Source organism: Pinus tabuliformis, chromosome 4_2, assembly GCF_031772625.1.
Source record: "Pinus tabuliformis cultivar Carrire ecotype Pingquan chromosome 4_2, CPIR1, whole genome shotgun sequence".
NCBI lineage: Eukaryota > Viridiplantae > Streptophyta > Pinopsida > Pinales > Pinaceae > Pinus > Pinus tabuliformis.
This window is the reverse complement of record NC_142304.1, coordinates 203,135,310-203,155,633: the sequence shown is the minus strand read 5'-3', so window position 1 is coordinate 203,155,633 and position 20,324 is coordinate 203,135,310. Positions and strand designations below refer to the sequence as shown.

Genomic DNA, 20,324 nt, shown 5'->3' with positions numbered 1-20,324 from the left:
GATAATACAGAGATTGGGGTTTTACATTGAGGCTTTTCCCAGGTTATTCTTTTTTGTTCATGTGTGATTGATTTCTCATTCTCAGTTATATGTGTTCTATTTGATCTTGCTCATATTCGATTAAGCTTCCGCAAAGTTTGTTGTAGAAGTAGATCTTGTATTTTGCTTTAGTATATTACATAATCTGTTGATCTACAGTGGGAATTTCTACATTATCATAATCTTTAAACCCTCACCTCTATATAAAATTTATGCTTTGATCATATAAACCCTCGAAATTGTTTACCCATAAGAACAAAAACCGTCTTTAGTAAAAAGGAAGAACTATTGAGAGTCCAAATTCATATCCATGTAAAACTTACCAAAATTCTCAAGATCTGCGTTATCATAATCATTAAACCCTCAACTCTAGATAAAATTTATGCTTTGATCATATAAAACCTCAAAATTGTTTACCCATAAGAACAAAAATCATCTTTAGTAAAAAGGAAGAACTCTCCAGATTCCAAATTCATACCCATGTAAAAATTACCAAAATCTCCATGCCGAATGACTTTGCCCTTCCTCTAGATAAAATTTATGATTTGATCATATAAAACCTCAAAATTGTTTACCCATAAGAACAAAAATCATCTTTAGTAAAAAGGAAGAACTCTCCAGAGTCCAAATTCATACCCATGTAAAAATTACCAAAATCTCCATGCCGAATGACCTTGCCCTTCCTCCATCTAATCGTTGATGCTCTCCTCAGGTGTTTCCCATGCAAACTCCATCTGGGGTTCAAATCCCATGAAATCCATAGATCGCGTTGATGGTATTCCTTCTTCTGGCATTTCCACGCAGATATAGACAAGGCAGAGAAAAATGCAGTGCTACAATGTGATGTTGTAATATGTGAATATTTTATATTTATAATGGAAAAGATAAAAGAAATATTTATAATATAAAATAAAATATATAAATTGAAATTGGGTTAAATGATTTATTTTTAATAAGAATTTGTTATTTTTGCGTAAGACGCTAAGTTAAAAAGAAGAAGAATAAGTTAAAAATGATATTGGGATGAGTGTAAACATTTAAATATGACCTCAATTAATAATAAAAAGTTAAATTAATAAAAATAATAAAATTCAATTTGTTATATTTTGATCTTGTTATTAACTTGTGAATAGGATTTGTTACAATACCATGACTTATCAATACTACAACTCCAAAAACCATAACTTATTTCACAACCAAAATATTTTATAACAATATGATAAGATTCTTAACTGTGGATATTCACCCCCACATTACCGTAGATATTATTAACTTGTAAAAAATAGCATTTGTTACAATACCATGGGTAAATATGATGGATTACCAATACCACATGCCCAAAAAACATAAATTATTTCACAATCAAAGTATTTTATAACACAAGATTGTTAACAATTGAGATTCATCCTCACTTTACCATGGATATTAAATTGTAAATAGGTTTTCTTACAATACCATGGGCCAATACCATGGCTTATCAATACCACATGCCAAAAGGCCATAACTTATTTCGTAGTAAAAATATTTTATTTTAATTTAATTTTACAACATTTTTTAATTGAATCTAAAAGAGAAAATGTTACAATTTGAAATATATCTAAACACTCGATCCTCACGACTAGTAAAAATATTCCCATAGAAATTAAATTAAGGTTTTAATAAAATTAAGCTAAGATGGATCTATGTCAGTTCTACTATATATATATATATATATATATATATATATATATATATATATATATATATATATCTTAGCTAACGATCCAAGGGATGAGAGCAAGCAAATTTACTAATTATAATAGATTAAATATAGTGCATGACTTTTTCAAGTTTTTCATTATTTTATTTTCTTTGACATGATTGATCCAAAATATAGGTTTAATATTTTACAACCAATTAAGTTTTTTTAATTTAGATAATTTCTTAAACACAATACAATGTGATCAAATTTAAGAGAGAGTTGGGGAGGGGGTGGAGAGAGGGAGGGATATAGTGAAAAAGTTGGAGGAGAGAGAGAGAGAGAAAGAGAGAGTGATGGGGAGGAGAGAGAGTGAGGTGGGAGAGAGGGAGTGAGAGGAAGGAAGAGAGAGGAGAGAGAGAGAAATGGAGTTGGAGTGGGGGAGAGAGGGAGGAAAGAAAAAATACATAGAGAGATAGAGGTGGAGAGAGAGAGGAGTGAGAAGGGAGAGATAGAGAGAGAGTGAGGGAGAGAGGAGAGGAGGGAAGAGAAAGAAGAGGAGAGGATAGAGATGGGAGAGAAGGGGAAGGGAGAGAGATGAAGACATAGAGATGGAGAAAGACAAGGGGGGGATAGTTATAGAGTTGGAAGGAAGAGAGAGAAGGGGGGAGAGTGATTTGGGGAGAGATATAGAGGGAGGTGGGAGATAAGGGATAGAGAGGAAGGAAGATAGAGATGAGGAGAGAGAGATGGAATTGGAGGGGATAGGAGAGGGAGGGAACAAAGAAAACATAGAGGGATAAAGGTGGAGAGAGAGAGAGGGTGAAAAGGGAGTCATGACTGAGAGAGAGTGAGGGAGAGAGGAGATAAGGAGGGAATAGAGAGAAGGATATAGATAGAGAGGGAGATAAGGGGAAGAGAGATTTGGACAGAGAAGGGGAAGAGAGGGAGAGAGAGTGTGTGTATGTTTGGGGGGTGAGATAGAGAGAGGGAATAACAAAGAGACACAAATACAAATATAGATATTATATAGTATTATATTACTAACCTAGATCCATATTAACCCTATAACTATCAAGTTCCGAGAGAGATCCAACCTATCGAGGTGCAAATATTTCCTCAAGTTTTGCACTAGAAAAAAAAGTTTGCACGTCGAGAGATTGGACCCCTCTCAATACTTGATAGATCTGGGGTTAAGATGGATCTAGGTCGTTTAATATGAAATTAAAGTAGATTTTATTTGATATTATAGTCTTAAAAAATAAAATTTCCCTTCAAATTAATTTCAAATTGGAACTAGATCCAATTATATTCAATGAATAGATTTTTAAAAAAGACATAAAATAATTTTTTTTTATTAAAAAATATATTTTTAAAATTACAAATTATTAGAGATAAATAATGCAAAGTTGGCTCACCTATACAAGAAGTGTTTAAGAAAGGATAACCTTTCAACCAATTTTTAACAAGCTTTCAATCCCCTATCACTTGTAAGTTTAGATTGCTTGACACAATTAAGATGACTAACATAAAAAATTGATTCATATTATTGTAGTACTTGTTAGGTAGTTCTATTTTTTTTCTTAGACTAAATTAGTCATTCATGTTAGTCATTTTTAGTTGTATTACTTATTAGCTAGTCACATATTTTAACCCACGACTAAATTAGTGATTTATGTTAGTCCTTTTTAGTTTAGTCACTTGAGATTTCTCATTTTTGGTAGTATTTCACTTGAAAAAGCTGTGGTGACTAACTTTCTTAGTCACCTAGTCACTAATTTCTCATTTTCTACTAGTGGCGGGTAAATGTGGGAGGAGGAATTACAAATTCTGAGCAGATTGCTCATGTTTGACATGGTCATTAATGTCTTGTATTCCTACTAACAATGGAGATCTCAGGTACATGTTCTTGCAAAGAGTGGCCTGTGCTGACATTTGAGGAAAACAAACCCCTACTAGTAGGATTAACCTGGGGAAACTTCACTGCACCCTCAGGAGTCTCACCTGAAGGCTAGCCCACATGATTTGGTAACATGGGACCACCAGAACGAAGCTATAATGGAAGATACAAACTCCAAGAATCACTAATAAAAATATATCAATCAAGAGACGGGTAACATTCAATAACTTGTATCCTCACAAAAAATGTTACAAAAAAATAAAACCTAAGACTGATAACGTAGGGTGCAGGCGATTAAGGACCAGGGAAAGGATTCATAAGCCCTTGCCAAGTTAATCGAACCAGAAACCCTAGCCTCCATTCTCCCCATTCCATTAATGGAAGTTAACATATGATCTCCCATGTGGGGATTATCATTCATTTATACATTCCATGATGACATCAAATTGATATGGATGAGCACACGATGTTGAAGGCCCAATAATTCTTGTGGAGCCAGATTTGAAAGAAAAAAGGGAAACTAAGGGGATTTACACCAAGGCTTAAATATTTGTGAAACTATTATTCTTGGGGCCTGCGAACCAGAGAAGGCTATTTACATTAACTATCCATTTTAAACAGTTTCAAATAGTTCCAAATTTTTAATTTAATTATCAATAATTATTACGTGGATAATATAAATTTAATCTCCAGAGAATATTCTAGAATATTCTTAATAGTATTCACAAATCATAGATTGAGATTTATCTTCAAAGAAACAATATATTTTTTTCCCTTTTAATTAAATTGATTAATTAAAAAATGTTATATGAACAAGTGTCATATGAAATGAGCTATGGTTTTTTGGGTATGTGGCGTTGACAAACATGGTTTGGCCGATGGTATTGTAACAAAGCTTATTTACGAATTAATAGGCTTCATGGTAAAGTGGGAGTGAATCTCCATGATTAAAAATCTTGTTACATGTTTTTTTAAATGTATATATATTTAACATATATAATACTTATCATGAATTGACCCTATCAACATTACTAGTCATTTAATTTATATGACATCATTAATTACATAAAAAATGATTCACTTGACTTTATTGTTTGGTGTACATTTTTAGGCTTCCTTTTGTAAATTAAAATGTAAAGGCTGGTTCTAAGTGTTTGATGTTGATTAGTCATTTCATCCATTTATAGATTATTTTTGAATGAGGATGAATAGTTGTTTTGTGTTGGGTTTTTCAATTTATGGGCACATTGTTTTTAGTTTTTTTTTTAATTATTGTTGAATGAGAATGAATAATTGTATTGGGTTGGGTTTTATAATTTAGAGTACATTGTTAATATTGTTATTACTGTTTTTGTTATTTTTTTTCTTTTCGCTAGCTTAAAACTTTATTTTGTTTATGGTTTTTTCTAATTCTTCTTTTTCTTCATTTTATGTACAATGATTTAATACTCTAATTTGTTTATATTCTAGTTTATAATATATATGGATGATGTGTATGATGTATTTATTTAGTTGTATTTTATGATAAACGAGTTTATATAATATAATGAATATAGTGTTTTTATATTAATGGTAATATAAATTTTTATTCATATATTTTTTTTGTAATCTTAGCAGTAATTTTCATTCATTCATCAATAAACAGGCAGGCTATAAACATAAAAATTATTTGATGGCCTCAACCTACCCAGTGGGAAACCAGGTCTGTTGGCCACTAAATCGCATTATAAGCCATCCAAAACATAAATACTCTGAGTCTATCTAAACAAGCCTTATAGGGCTTATAGTCTGGAAACCAACTAGTAAGCATAACACTGAAAACATAAATGCTACTCGACATATACAACAAAATTTAAACCAAAATTAACATACATAACTTCGACCAAATATTCATCAGATGATTCTACCGGCGCAGAATATTTAGCACTTGAACCTGGCAATTCAAATTGCAGTAGACATGGAATATGTCACTCGATGTGGCCTAGGCGAGCGTTCTAGTTCTGCAACTGAATTTGAATGAGATGGAGCTCTTTCTGAATGTCTTGGAGGCCCAGGTCAGACTCACTTTGTGTTGTTGTGTTGATGGTCGTAACCATTGCTTTGGCCACTATACATTTATTAACCAAAAGAGATTGACATACATTCTATATAGGGTGAGACAAGTATACCCAGGGTCTGTGATTATATCCCCCCAATCCTTTGCTGGCAGTTCATGCTCAGATTTCAAATTCAACTCTGCCTCCCAAGTCGTTATCAACTGTTTCACCTGAGCTAGGGTCCCTTCGTAATATGCCTGAACCATGGCCTAAAGAATCTTAGAGTTTGTTTTCCAACCCCTTTAGTAAGGAGTCCGATCAGAAGACGAACCAAATTTTTTTGCCTTTCCCAATCTGGTTTCTACGACCCCGTCTGCCATGGCCCGAGGCCCCATCATAAGGCTGAGTCTTCACCATAGTTTCCAAAGTTGGGCTTTCGTTCTTCAACCTTCTCGCACCTTCCTGCGCTCATAAATTAGCCCTTTGTATAGAGGTCGGAGGTGGAGGCGGCGTAGGCAGACCTAGAATATAATTTATACAAAGAACCACTCAAAAGATGAGCATTAACTTAATATATGACTATAAAAACAAATTAAATGTCGAACGACACTTCGCCCCTTAAAAATTCCACCACTCGCGACAGCACGCATAAATAAATAGTAACCCTCCAAGAGTGTGAGGTACCACTAGAATGTAAACGGTGTCCCCCATGCACCCTTGAACCCAGAGTCCATAGACGCAGCCCTGATCATTAACCAAAATGCTTACTCGCCACAAGGCTTGCCCAGATGGTTCAGACTTAAAACGAGGAAACCAATTATCGACATGCAAAGGACACATCATGAGAAAAAACTAGAAACCAGTAAACATGCCCGTGCATGAAAGGATGTTGCCAAAAAAGATAGAAATTGACATTACATAGTCGAGAAGGCCAATATTTCCTGTCATAGAAACTGCTAATTTAACCATTGTTTCCGTTCCCCTCTAGACCTGAGGCTTATCACGAGTACTAGCCCCCAACCCAAGATACAAAGTAAGCATTATAACATACTAGACTCTACACGCCAACCTCGAACAGAGACGAGTGGCAACTGAGTGCACCTCTCCCATTCCCGATGCCACGAACTTGTAGACAAAAAACTTATGCTCCCTAAGAAGTTGAGAACTCCATTTTATATGCCAAACATATGTTCTTAACTCCACCTCCGCTCCCACGAAGATTACCAACCTTCACGTCGTGGATCTGCCATGATTTGCGACGCTTCATGTTATCAAGGCAAACAAGCGTGTGAGGGCGTGGGGATAGCACCCACCATCCCAAACAATTATTTTCTCTGTCATATCAATCAAACCCAAGTGGGTCTCCAACTATTTTGCACCCTGTTCAGGTGTAAATTTTTATTCATAATTAGAATTAGTACAAATGTATAAATTAAATGGTTGGTGAATGTGTATATCAATCCATAGTAGATGTCAAGATATTTATCTCATGACATCTGTTAAGATTTTTTTTTTTCAATTATAAAAATTAACTAATTTGTAACTTCATTATTATTATTGTTTTTGTGGGGAAAGTACCCACAAGGGGATTTGAACCTTAAATCTTACAATTTACATAATACTTCGTAACATGGTGATTTCCAATTGAACTATCCCCATTGACTAATTATTATTATTATTATTATTATTTCTTATAAAAAGAATAATATATGAGTTAAACATATATACGTTTTTAAAAAATCATGTAACAAGAAAAATATGGTAAAAAAACACTAAGCAATAATAGTGTTCGACAATGCTTGTGAATATGATATTTTTTAAATTAAATTGAAAAGAAAAAGGGAATTACTAACTTCGAGATAAATCTCAATCTTGTATCCTCACTACTACTAAAAATATTTGTAGAAGTTCCATCAAGGTTAAATCTCTTCCATCCACTTAATAATTATTTATAATCAAATAAAACTCTAGAAGTCCTATTCCAAAATAGACACACCTATCGGCTTAATTAATGGGAATGAATCATCTTAAGGTTTCTTTCTTACTTTGTTATTTCCCATATGACAAACATTTAAGAAACACAACTCAAGTGAGTCCTCTATTCTAGGGGTTTTAGGTTGGTGCTAGATTACAACCACCTTTATTGGACACCCTCATGGACTTTGCTTTGCAACTTTGCATCATCATATCTTTGGATCTAGTATTTAGTCTATCATGGACATCAAATTCACCAAAGCAATTACTTTCCATCACCAATCAATGAATGAATAGAGGTAGTTGACTTGATGATTGCATATGTGCTTCAAATGTACACATCCAATCATCCTCATACATGGGATGAAATCCTTCCTTATGTTTAACAAAACATGAACATAACTCTTCATAGTTCTATTGATCACGACCCTTTTTTGGTATGCATGAGGTTCTAGTGTTTGGACCAAACTAATGTATCTCTATCCATCACATCAACATAGGAATTGTCCTCTTGTGCTCATAGTGATGCAAAGAAAGGAATAAAAATGTTGGATAATGCAACTCACCGAACAAGTTCGTGATATTTAGTAAAAAGCCGCTACCAAGTACAAGAAACAACACAATGATCATTGGGTTCGAAACAAATTTTAAATCAGGGAAAAAATATTGTTGTATTTGGAAAAAGAGATACTCACAAGAGTGTTATATCACTTTAATATAGGCCTTACACCATAAGGTTGTGGGTGAGAATGATTTTAAATTTAACCTTTCATCATTCTTCTTATTACACCTTGTCTTTAATGAGGCATTACTTCAACCATACTTCATGTCCCTATTAGACATCTTGGAGGTGGCAAAGCACTTAGATATTAGACATCTCAACCCAAACTGCATTCAAAAACCAAGATGGACTAGATCATGACATCAAGTTGAAGAGCACTTACAAATAAAATAGAAAACTCTTTTGAGTTGTCAAAATGGGGCAACTTCTTAATGAGGGTAGGCATTTTATTAGGAACCAAATCCAATAGAATCTCACCCATATGGTACAAAGCCTTGATGCAATGGGGGTCATTACTACTCAAGGGGAAAAGAATGATGTAGGTGGCCCTCTATGGTCACATGGGAGTTTCAACTTGTTTACCAATACCTTATCACAACCATTCATAAAAGAGGTTTTAAAATTGTGAAAAATAAAGTGAATGTAATGTAGATTTCTTAGGGGTGGAAAGGGGAAATGTGAAGTATAAGGGGGTTCATAGGTATTGGGGGAATATAAAAAGGGGTACTTGGTAAAAATAGGGGATATCTAGGGGGGTTGTGGTTTAACAAAATGATTTTCAGAGGTATTTATCAATATCTACTAAAATTATAATTGTTCTTTAATATCCAATAAACACATGGGATATGTCATAGGTTCATTGAGTGGAGAACTTGTGTGTGGTCATTTTAGAAATGGTCCTAATATCAACAACATTTGGACCTCGAACTTCAATGTATTTTTAGGCTTCCCGTGTAGTTTTTATGATCCTTGAATGTTATGAACATCATCAAAGACTCAATGAGAAATTGCTTTCCCGAAGATTTAAAGAAAACAGAAAATGGAAAAATGAAAGTAATTTTTCAAACAAGCCTCTTTTTTGTAAAGATCAACTTCATCCTGCTGGACATACACATTTCACCATAACTTCAGATTAGAATAAAACATATTTTTTTTTCAAAATTTATAATAAATTGTAGTTTTGAACCTCTTCTTAAATACCTTTTAGCAATGAAACTACTAGCTACATAATTTCTCAAAAATCTACACCATTCAAATTATTGTTCACTCATATTTTTCACTCATTTTCAATAATAATATTTATTTTTAATTCTTTATATATTATATTTTTATATTATTACTCTATTTCTTTTTTTTTTCTCAATAAAATCAATTAATGATACTCAAAGACAACCCAACACCATTTTAGTCACATCATTTAATGCTAACTCCCCAAACTAACTTTCCAAAAAAACCTTATTAAAATAATTAAATTGCTAAAACTCCTCGTAATAAAAGTGAATATAAAGATATCATTAAAAAAGGGGCAATCTAACATTACAAATTAAATATAAAAATTACAAAACAAGTTAAATATTATTAAAGGCACATAACTTCATCATTAATTAATAAAAGTAAAAAAAATAAACTTTAACATCAAGTAAAAAAATAAACTTTAACATCTCCAAAATAAGAGAAGCTGCAAAAGCAAAATTAAGTTGGTAAGAGTGGACAATGCACCAGCAAAAGAAGGAACCCAAAGAGGGAATGGTTTTTTTTTTTAATGAAAGAAACACAGAGGATGAAACGGGTATAGCAAAATATACCCTATACTGAATGGGGAAGAGGGAATGGTTCTTTTAATGAAACAAAACAAACACAGAGGATGAAACGGGTATAGAAAAATATACCCTATACTGAATGGGGAGTCCATAGGACATTTTACTTTAAAGCTGAACAAAGCGCTTTCCCATTTTTCTTTCAATGAACTGAACAATGATTTTCATCCATGGTTCTGGAGTTAAAACCTCTTCTCTCTATTTCTCTAGAAGCTAGAGAAAAATATTTGCCAGAACCAGAACACATAATTATGAGAGTGAGCTGCAATACAATTTTTTTCATTTTTGACTGCTGCCCATTCTGGTCAGCGTCCAGTTAAGATAAATTGATAGAGCTTTTCAATTTAGTATGTTTCTTAATGAACACACTCATCCAACAAATATCTGGGATTGGCAGAATACATGCTAAGTGATTGGTTGTTCACTTGTTATCACCCAATGACAGAGGTGGGACACACAGCGAGAGGAATACTAACAAGGTGGCCTCTGTTACTAGTCAACACAATCTCTCCAAATACAAATGTGCCTATAGCCACCTTCACTTTTAAGGTCACCAATAACGATTTAGATGAGCCCTTGTGTATGGTGAATTTACGAGGCTTTACTTTGACCTTCACACCCTCTGGCTCTGTAATGTTGGCCTCGTAGACCTCTTTTGAATAATCTGCAGCTACATTCTTCACCACGCGATGCACTTTCCTAGAGCCCATAAGATTCCCGACTGTGATTGAAGCAGTATTCAGATCTGAGGACCAAGTCATTCTTGATGAGCATCCCATTCCTGTTGCCTCACGCACAGAGGCATCGTCCACTCCAGGGAGAGAGCATAAGAAACTCATATAATCATCAAAATCTGCATCAATAATTCCAACTATGAAAGGATGCTCCTGTAAATAGATTTTCATAATAAATTTGGAGTAAGATTTGGAATAGTACCCGCATCAAAAACGAGGCCCGGATCCATAGCCCTTGCAGGATTTATGAGACCTGCACCATAATCGAACTGGGTGGCGGCACCGGCGAGATTCCCCAACTGGGCAGATATATTTCCCCACGGACTCTGTGCAAGAATCGGTTTTCCAAAGCGATCTGCCGTTGATGCAGTCGTCATCATAGCGGAAGAAATAGCAGCTGGACTCCAATCCGGATGATTCTGTTTGATCATCGCTGCGACTCCTGCCACATGGGGTGTCGCCATACTGGTGCCTGAGACCATTGCGAAGTTCTGCTCTGTTTTTCATCATGGATAACTTAAGTTCGTTATTATATCCGTAACAGTTAACTATGTATGCAATTTATTATTTTCCAGAGAATTATGATATCTATGTAATTTCTTGGACTGGAGGAATATTTTGGAATGGGATGGACAATATCAAGATAAAACAATTGAATTCACTTTTATATATTATATTTTGAAATATTCTCTAAATCTACAATATACGCCGGGAAGATTTTGTTTCTATGTTTTTTTTTCTTCTATGGCCTTGCTGGGTAATGGAAGATTGCAGAGTTTTAGAAGCTCCATACCAAGAACAGAGATGTTTAGTGGATAAAAACAATTTGGGTGAAGCTCCAGACCAAGAACAGAGATGTTTAGAGGATAAAAGCAATTTGGGTGAGCTGAATTTAATCTTAATCAATCTGGGACTACCTCGGAAGACTTTGTCATCAATGCTGGTTGGGCTCCAAGCAGCCCATATAAGGTGGCCGGGAGCCATTATATTTGGTTTGAGGACATCAGCAAATTGCCCAGCTTTATTGTTGAGATCAGGTCCTCTAGAAGAATAGGAAGCAACCGTTGGGCCCTCGCCACTGTATGCTGCAACTCGCCCATCCCCAATTCTAGCTGTTGCTCCAAATTCTACGACGGAGCCACTTGCATCGCGCCTGGTATTGTTACTGTAATACGTCAACAGGTTCTGAAACACATTAATGTAATCATATTAATTAAATTGATCACAAATCTGACCATAGGCTTCTTTGGTTTATTTATTCAAGGAAGAAGTCATACCAAAGAAGACTGCTCGTCCAGGACAATGGTCCCAGGGCTTGTAAAAATAACAGGACCGCTCCTAAAAGATAGCGATCCAAAAGTGGGATCTACTGTCATCACAAATCCTGCGGCACCCAATTTCTGAGCAGTGTCTGAAACAGTCGCTATGCTGGCCACTTCCAGGTCGAAGTCAATAGTATAGCTGCAGATTAAAATGTTTCCTTCAACCACGTTCTTGATGAAGGCTTCCGGATACTGGCAAGTATTCACTCCGCTGTAAGAACTGTTCTTGTCGAAGGCGTCCATGGCAGTCACCATTCTGTAATATACTGATTCTCCTTTAGTGGGAGCTGATTAACATTAGAAAATTTTAATGGTCCATGTTAGATTTAGATGTTTCTTTGGGAGATTGGCTTCACTTTTATACCAAATACAATTATTTTATAAGTATCAAAAATTGATCATTTACAATATGTTTCTAGACACTTGAATTTACAGTTAAGAAACAAATTGTTCACCAAATAATTCAACCTAAAAACCTTTATCAAAACATAAATACAATAACAACACATTAAGCACGACAAATGCAGAGACTCTGGCAAATCTGTGCTATGGAATAACTGAACTGATTTAGTTAACTTACGAGAAAGACCAAGCCCGGCATATTTTTGCCCATTGCCTAGTTCAACGAAGTTGTTATATGTTCTGTCTGTGAGCGAAGCAGCGACTGTGGAGATCCATGGACTGAAGGACAGCACACTGCTGGCAACGGGCCCGTTATTGCCACCTGCCTGAACAACGAAAACACCTGCTTTTACCGCGTAAAGGAGTTCAACGTCCAGGACATCCAAAAATGCTGAAACATCCGAGCTGATACTTGATGGACCTATCGACAGACTCAGTATGTCTACTCCGTCCTCTACTGCCTGCAGAATGATTTTAATGTCATAATGCACTAACCTAACATTATCTTTTCTCAAATGATAACGATCAGAAACAATTTTCCTATTCTCCATGCTAGCAATTTTGTTACAAACTGGAAGTGTAATCTGAGTATATCATCGTTTCAGAAGTCTTTTGATGAATTGGGAGTAAGTCTAGTCCAACTGATGAGTTGGGAGTAAGTCTAATTTATTGGGGCTAGAAAATTTGCAAAATCTGTAATTCGGTTAAGTTCAACATTCACTCTCGAACAACACATTTTCATATTAATTTTCTTATTCTTCATGCTTGTAATTTTATTACAAATTAGAAATGTAATATTAATATTTCATTATTCTCAAAAGATCATTAAAAATATAATTTCAAAGGATTATTAAAAATATAATTTTAACATTTCACCTTTTAAATTTTTTTTTTGGAAATACTCTTCTAAAATATTTCCAAAATTTATAATCAAAACATTTCCAACAACATTCACCTTCAAACAACTAACTTTCATTTCCAGTACAATTTTTTTTATAAAACAGAGAAATAACTGTGAAAGAACACATTTTGAAATAAGAAATGTGGGCGACCTGGCATTCCAAGCCAAATGTCCTATAATACAATATATGAGCATATGAGATGAACCTGACCTGATCAATTGCAGCTACCACATCTGCCAAGTATCCTCCCATGGAATAAATCGCTTTATAGACCGCAATCCTGTAAATAAACCAACGATCATGTTATTATGGTCATCCACCAGCTCGGCAGATTCCGTGTCCAAGGAAAATAAAAGTATCCATTTTTCTTACCGAGCACCAGGTGCCATGCCACTTGCAAATCCGTAGTTGAAACCATTTACAGTCACGGGAACTCCATGATTTCCAGCGGCAGTTGAGGCTGTATGGCTATTCATTGAAAATGATGAAGACATTAATCATATATGTGATAAAAATTCCAATTGATAAAAACAATTGATCTTTGCATAAGTTCAAAGCACCGGTTCAGGTTGAAATATTTAAGAGTAATTCATTCTAAATTTTAGAATATTTCAAAATTTGAAGGGACATGACGGAAGTGAAATAGTTGGTTTTGTGTCCATTTATTAGATTGATGGAATATTTTAGAATTTGTAATTTCTTTTCTAGAAAGAAAAAAATTAATAAACTTTCATTAATAAAAATTGTTACATAATTTATAGGTCTTGTATATGGTAATTCACTTAAAAACAGTGTTGGAAAAACCAAGTCTTCAATCAGTAGTGATACATCAGTTCACATAGCAAAGCGATAAAGAAATCGTAGAAAACATGCAACAGAAAGAAATAAAAAACATTGCTAAATCATGAAGAGCAGCAGAAAACTGATCAGTCCAAAATTGAACCCCTAAATGCGAGAATCTGCAATTTATACATATTAAAAATAAAAAAAAATATGCCCTCAAATCCAAGGACATCTATTCTCTCTACTTGGCATTTAATTTATTATTTTGTGATAAATTGTCATCTTTATCTCCATTACAGATTCCTGAACATTACAAAAATCACATACAATCAACTTTTTGATTACCCTCTTGTTTGTCAGCATATTTTGAAATCTGCAATAGAATTAGGGTGAGATACAACAAACTGCATAAAGATGGCCTGAAATTGTTACCTTCCATGACCACCGGTATCAAAAGGAGAAGCAGAATCTGCTGTAACATTGAATTGGCCTGCTGCTTTTATTGATAAATCAAAATGCTGTGCACCTATGATCTTCCCATTGCAAGAACCTTTTGGGAATTCTTTGGCCACCTCGCATTTACCAGTGTAATTCCTGTGTCTGTTCTTGGGATTATGGCGTCCCCTGGAATGGGCTCCTTCACTAAACTGAGAGTTGGAGAAGCTCGGATGAATGGGGTCGATACCACTGTCAATCATCCCAATCACCACTCCTTCCCCTGAGTTCCGAGCACCACCGAGTAGAGGCCACACATGAGAGGAAATACCTAGGAAATCAGGGGTGTGGGTGGTCAGTTTTTCAATCTTTCTGTCTTTCTGAATGCCCCTTACCCCTTCTGCCACTGCCAAGCGTTCTGCTGCCTACAGCCAAATCCCTTTTTCAATAATGTGGTACAAAACAGAGTAGATAACCAGCAACAGGCAAAACCCAAAAATGAGAAAGTTACCTACCTCAGCCGAATTAGTCTCCACAGCAAAACCATTGACAAGGTGATGATAACTATACAATTTACTGTATGTGCCCTTTTGGAGAGTATTCTGGAGTACCATATCGTGGCTTTTGATCAAATAGTTCCGGTATAACTCTACATAATGGCTGCCAACCAACATTATTTATAAATAATCATTTTGGAACACATTTTAGAAGAATATTGATCACATAAATTACAGACCTGGTGACATCAACCTTGATGCTTGAGAACGAACCAGTAGCAGGATATCCTGGAATTGAACCCTTGTAAGAGACCACAGGTTCATCTCTCATCAATACAACATACACCTCCCCTCTCAAGGGTTCAAGAAACAACCCTAAAACCTGTATTAACACAAAAATTAATCTTGAAGGCATAGTTGTCACTAATGAATCAATACAGGCTGTGGGTTCAGTAATGGGAGTTCAGTTGAGGACTTCAAATATAAGCTGCTGAATTTGATTTCAAGTAGTGGAAGAAATGACAGTGGCGTGGCATGCATGCTGATTCTGCTGAGAATCAAGAAGCAGAAAATGCGTGCAGTTCTTTGCAACTACCTGCCAAGGCCGTTCATGAAAGCAATTGAAACATGAATAATATATCATTTGTTCTTCTGTTAACTCAAACTGCTCGGTGTGCTCATGACACCTAATAATACAAGTACAACACGCGCACAGCCATAACCATACTCACGCTTTAACCTTTAATCACAACAGTCGCGTGGACTCTCCTCCTTCAACTATCTTGTAATTTTATGATGAACCAGCCCAATTTTCCTCTTTCGATGGATTGGTTGTTTAAATTTTAAAACTAACATTTTGATTCAGACATAATTTGCCCAAATTTTATGTTCAGCCTCATTATTTCTATGCTGGTGCACTGTTAAATGTTGTAATGACCGCAGGACAAAACCACTCTGAGAAATGAAATTTCCATCCTCCCTTGCATGTAACTCCTAACCAACACACCAGAGAGTTCGAATTATATGTATATTTTTTAAGGTTACATTAGTTGCAAAATTCAGGATTTGTGGGTACTTTTTTACAGTGTTCTCTCTCTATTATGTGAACACTCTTTCCTATCTGTTGGTTTAGAGAACTTTAACATCTCAAAAAACGATGATATTAGTTTAAGATATTAATATTAAAATAAGCAATAATACAATGTTAAGCTCAATTCAAACTTCAAACTTTAACATCTCAAAAAACGATGATATTAGTTTAAGATATTAATATTAAAATAAGCCATAACACATATATGAAAGCTAACCTTAATACATTCAAATGTTAAGCTAAATTCAAACTTCAAGTTTATTACAAATTGAAACTACATGATAAAAATTATTCTGACTTAGATAAGTAATTTAAATTTTTAATGGTTAATTAATTGGATGGTTATTATTCTAATGTCATCATAATGTTTTAATTGTATTTTAAAAAATCAAAATAATAAATTAGAGTACTGTAAAACACACATGTCTATAATTTAAATAAATATTTTTAACGATACATAATAGACATATGTTTGTAATTTAAATAGTGGCTATTCTACATTCCATTATATATATATGTTTCATGAATTTCACTTTAAAACCTAATACAACATAAATTTTTATTATAATATAAAAAATAGTTAAATATATTAATAGATTTTTTTAATGTAAATTTAAATTAGTTGTGTTTTAAGGATTTTACATGTATTAAAATGGAGAATTATAATTATAATCTTTTAGTTATTATTTGTATATTATATTTTAGAAAAGTTATGTACATAATATGTTTCAACAATTTCAATACAAATTTATGATAGGGGTGTACAAGTGGGTGTGCCTTTCTTTTTGGGATGAGTGTTGGTGTACTATTTGGTTGATTGACATGATATGGTGGATGTAGGTAGTTCATGCGAAGGTCATAGGTATGTGTGCCATTAATTGTTTTAAGATTTTCTTTCGTAGGAGAGATGTTTGTTGGAGGTGGTGTCGGGGGTTTGAGAGTGTGGATTTTATCTCGTCCTCGAGTTCTCAAAGCTCCTTTGCGTTGGCATGCTTGATGGTTGATAGTTGTGTAGCTACACTGGGAAGTGGAGCCATTGTGTTGGTTAGCGATCCTTGCTTGGTGAGCCATTCTCTCTACGCCTTAGTGAATTATCCTTTTCTTTGGTTCTAGAGGATGACAATTTGGTTTCTAGGATATGTATTATGGCTTTATTAACTTCGTTATAATTGATCATTTTCTGATGTCGAGTTATTTGTTTGGTCATATTGGTTCAATTATCATATCAACTCACATCATTGTGTTTATATGTCCACTCAACGACTTATATTTTTTGGGGTCTTCAATTTGGAGGTCTTGTCTTAGTCTCTTGGCGTGGTGCTATGTGGTTTTCGTGATATTTTCTTTGTCAAGTGTTGTACGTGGAGAATTGGGTTGTCACTTTAGATGTGTAGTGAGTTTCTTAGTCTTTTGGGACAAGGTCATGTTCAATGGTACATTGGTGATGACCTTCATGTCTTCATATCTGGTCATTAGTGCCTCCCTCCTTGTCTTCAGATCTGGTCATTAGTGCCTCCATCCTTGTCCTTCATTTTCTTTCATTAGGTTTTGTTCCTTCTATGGTTGTTCCTTCTGTCTAGTGTCCGAGGTTTTTATGGTTCCTCGCCAACATATGCCTAGCTGTTGAGGTGGCAAATCTTTTGTTGGATTCAGGAGGTCTCATCCCTTACAACACTTCTTTTATCACTAAGCTGCCTTTGCTTTTGATTTGTTCCCATTGGAGGTTCATTGTGAAATCTTGTACTTTGAGGATTTGGAAAGTGGCAATCGTCCATATGCTTTAAAATTTAAGCTGGTTGGTGTGGGTGTTAAGTGGTTCCAAAATTTGGGTCACTTTCATAAGAGGAGACTGCATTTTCTTAGTTCTTTGGCTCTTAATCAGAAAACCTCCACCTTCCCGCTTCTTTTGTTTAGAGAAAAGAAGATAAATAATTATAATGTTTTCTCCTTCTTGGAGGACCTCAAGTGTATGGTTTGAAATTTATGTTTCGGTCTCAACAATGTAGACTCTCGTTTGGAAAAGGTTGAGTTTTGTTTGGTTTCACATTTTGGTTATCTTTCTGGGAAAACTAGTGTCTTGTCGAACGAATAGCCCTCTAGGTTTGGCAGCTACCCTAGAAACAACAGTTTAAAGTAATTCACTGATTTCTTCTAGGTGTAATAGATAAGAGAAAGGTAATGGAACCAACCTGGAACTTCCGCTTAATCCCTTGCTTGATCTCACTCCCCCTTGACAGAGCTTGCAACTCCTCACCGTACTTAACCCGCTTGGAGAGTACCTGCACAAATACAACAACAACAAACTTTCAAAGCATCGTGATCTATTGCAACATAAACATTATAGAATTAGATATATATAATGAACAAATGATAGCATTCACAAATGAATAATCATATGGAAGAAAGCTTGAAGAACTTTATTAATAGAAGGGAGAATTACAACCCAGTTGTTTGATCCAACATCATCCTCCCAGCATCAATCCCTCTTCACCTCATGAAATAGCAAGATCACACCAACAATATAATGCTCTTTCCTCAATTACAAACTATTAGCACTTCCTTGCAAGTCACAATATTCCAGCCTCTAGATCTCTTAGATGAGGGATCCATTTATAGATGTGTGCAAGGGCGTGAGTCATCCATGGGGTTTTGATTAGTGTCATTCCACTTGTTACAATTGGTTCCACTTGGAGATTTCTTGGATCTCTTACTCATCCCTGGGCGAATTCAGAGAGGCAAGTGGCATAGGATAAGTTTCTAGAAGATTCCATGAGTAACCACCTAGCAAACTATCTCGGACATTTGTCCATCCTCGCCCATCGCACCCTATAGAAGGCCCAAACAGTATGCATCGCACCCTGGCAGTGTACCACTCAGTATGCATCGCACTTTGCCAGTGGAGTAGTCAGTATGGTTCAGTTTAGGCAATTTCTTGATGGTTTCTCAAATGGAGATTTTGGGGAATGATGTAATTAGACAACTAAGCTCTTTTAGGATATGAAACAACTCTTTTAGGGGTTGATGAGCCCTAGTTTATCGACATATAAGTTTGGGGTTTATGTGCCCAAATATGTCTATAACAGTTGCCCCCTAAAGCATGAAGTCGTAAATATTGATGTCGGGTGAAATGCTTTATCATGAGGATCCGAGGTTTCGAACTGGAAGGTGACCTGCATAAGTTACAATACAATATATCATCATAATATAAATTTCATGATCTAGCTGAGGTAGGCATTCCCATGCTCAACATTATAAATTCATTTCATATACATAGATCAGAGAGTCGTCTGTAGATGTAGACTGGTGATTCTTCAGATGTAGAGTCAACATCCATGGTTTGGATGACCATCTGTGCAGCGTCTTTGTACATTTGATGTTTTTTTTTTTTTTTTTTTATGTCCTGAATATATCGCAGCCCGGATGGATGAAACTAGATCCGGGGCCTTCAAACTCGTTCAATCTTTGCTCGATGTACAAGTCAATCCATGTGAAGAGATGTTCTGAAGTCGAACATGGAAATACATTGCCTGATTACCAGCCAATAATGTGAGATGTTAACAAACGCGAGAGGAATCACCGATAACGATAATGACCCTCAAGGTACTACGTACAATTCACGTGGTGTGAATATATGATCCGATGTCGAATACCACACAAAATCTTTCGATTGAAGGCCATCGATGTCAACCTATCGCTGGAAGTGAGAAACTTGCCATTGATGTATGCAAGCTTCAAAGCACTGAAAGGGGTGCTTCTAAGTCAACTTCTTGGATAATGAGTTGAAGTTGACAAGAATTGACTCATCGTAGGAGGGCCTTAATGTATCCCACATCTACGACACAAAACGAAGCAAATGATTTATGGAGGTGAAAATGAGTTGACGACACAAGGTTCAGGAATGGTGGTCATGAAAAAATGAAGGTTGGAGGTATTGCAGTGGATGAGACATTAACTGGATGGTGGTTTCTCAACTGAATGACTTCTCTTGAACATGTCGGCGACACTGAGATGAATTGGTAGCGTTAACCCCAAAAGATGGATGTTATGAAAGACCAATGGTGAGATGACTAGTGAACGGAATAACCCAACCCAACTCAATAATGGAGATGAAGTGAAAGTGTCATGTTGAAAAGTGACCTGCTACCATAAGTTC

General features: G+C 35.2%; 1 protein-coding gene across 1 annotated transcript; it reads right to left on the bottom strand.

Annotated features, from left to right (window-relative positions):
- Positions 1-10,137: 10,137 nt before the first annotated feature.
- LOC149168825 (subtilisin-like protease SBT2.5) lies at positions 10,138-15,518 on the bottom strand. Its single transcript, XM_089426972.1, has 10 exons — positions 15,321-15,518; positions 15,100-15,244; positions 14,582-15,009; positions 13,739-13,834; positions 13,577-13,646; positions 12,643-12,925; positions 12,018-12,349; positions 11,658-11,925; positions 10,943-11,236; positions 10,138-10,859 (listed from the first exon to the last, which is right to left on the bottom strand). The coding sequence occupies exons 1-10, from the start codon at positions 15,494-15,496 to the stop codon at positions 10,438-10,440; spliced, it is 2,514 nt and encodes an 837-aa protein (XP_089283098.1). The 5' UTR covers positions 15,497-15,518; the 3' UTR covers positions 10,138-10,437.
- Between the last annotated feature and the right edge of the window lie 4,806 nt (positions 15,519-20,324).

Coding starts and splice junctions, on each gene's coding strand:
- LOC149168825 (XM_089426972.1), bottom strand. CDS start 15,496: ATGCCTTCAAGATTAATTTTTGTGTTAATACAGGTTTTAGGGTTGTTT. Junction 12,926..13,576: donor TGGTAGCTGCAATTGATCAG/GTCAGGTTCATC, acceptor ATCATTCTGCAG/GCAGTAGAGGACGGAGTAGA. Junction 12,350..12,642: donor TGCCGGGCTTGGTCTTTCTC/GTAAGTTAACTA, acceptor AATGTTAATCAG/CTCCCACTAAAGGAGAATCA.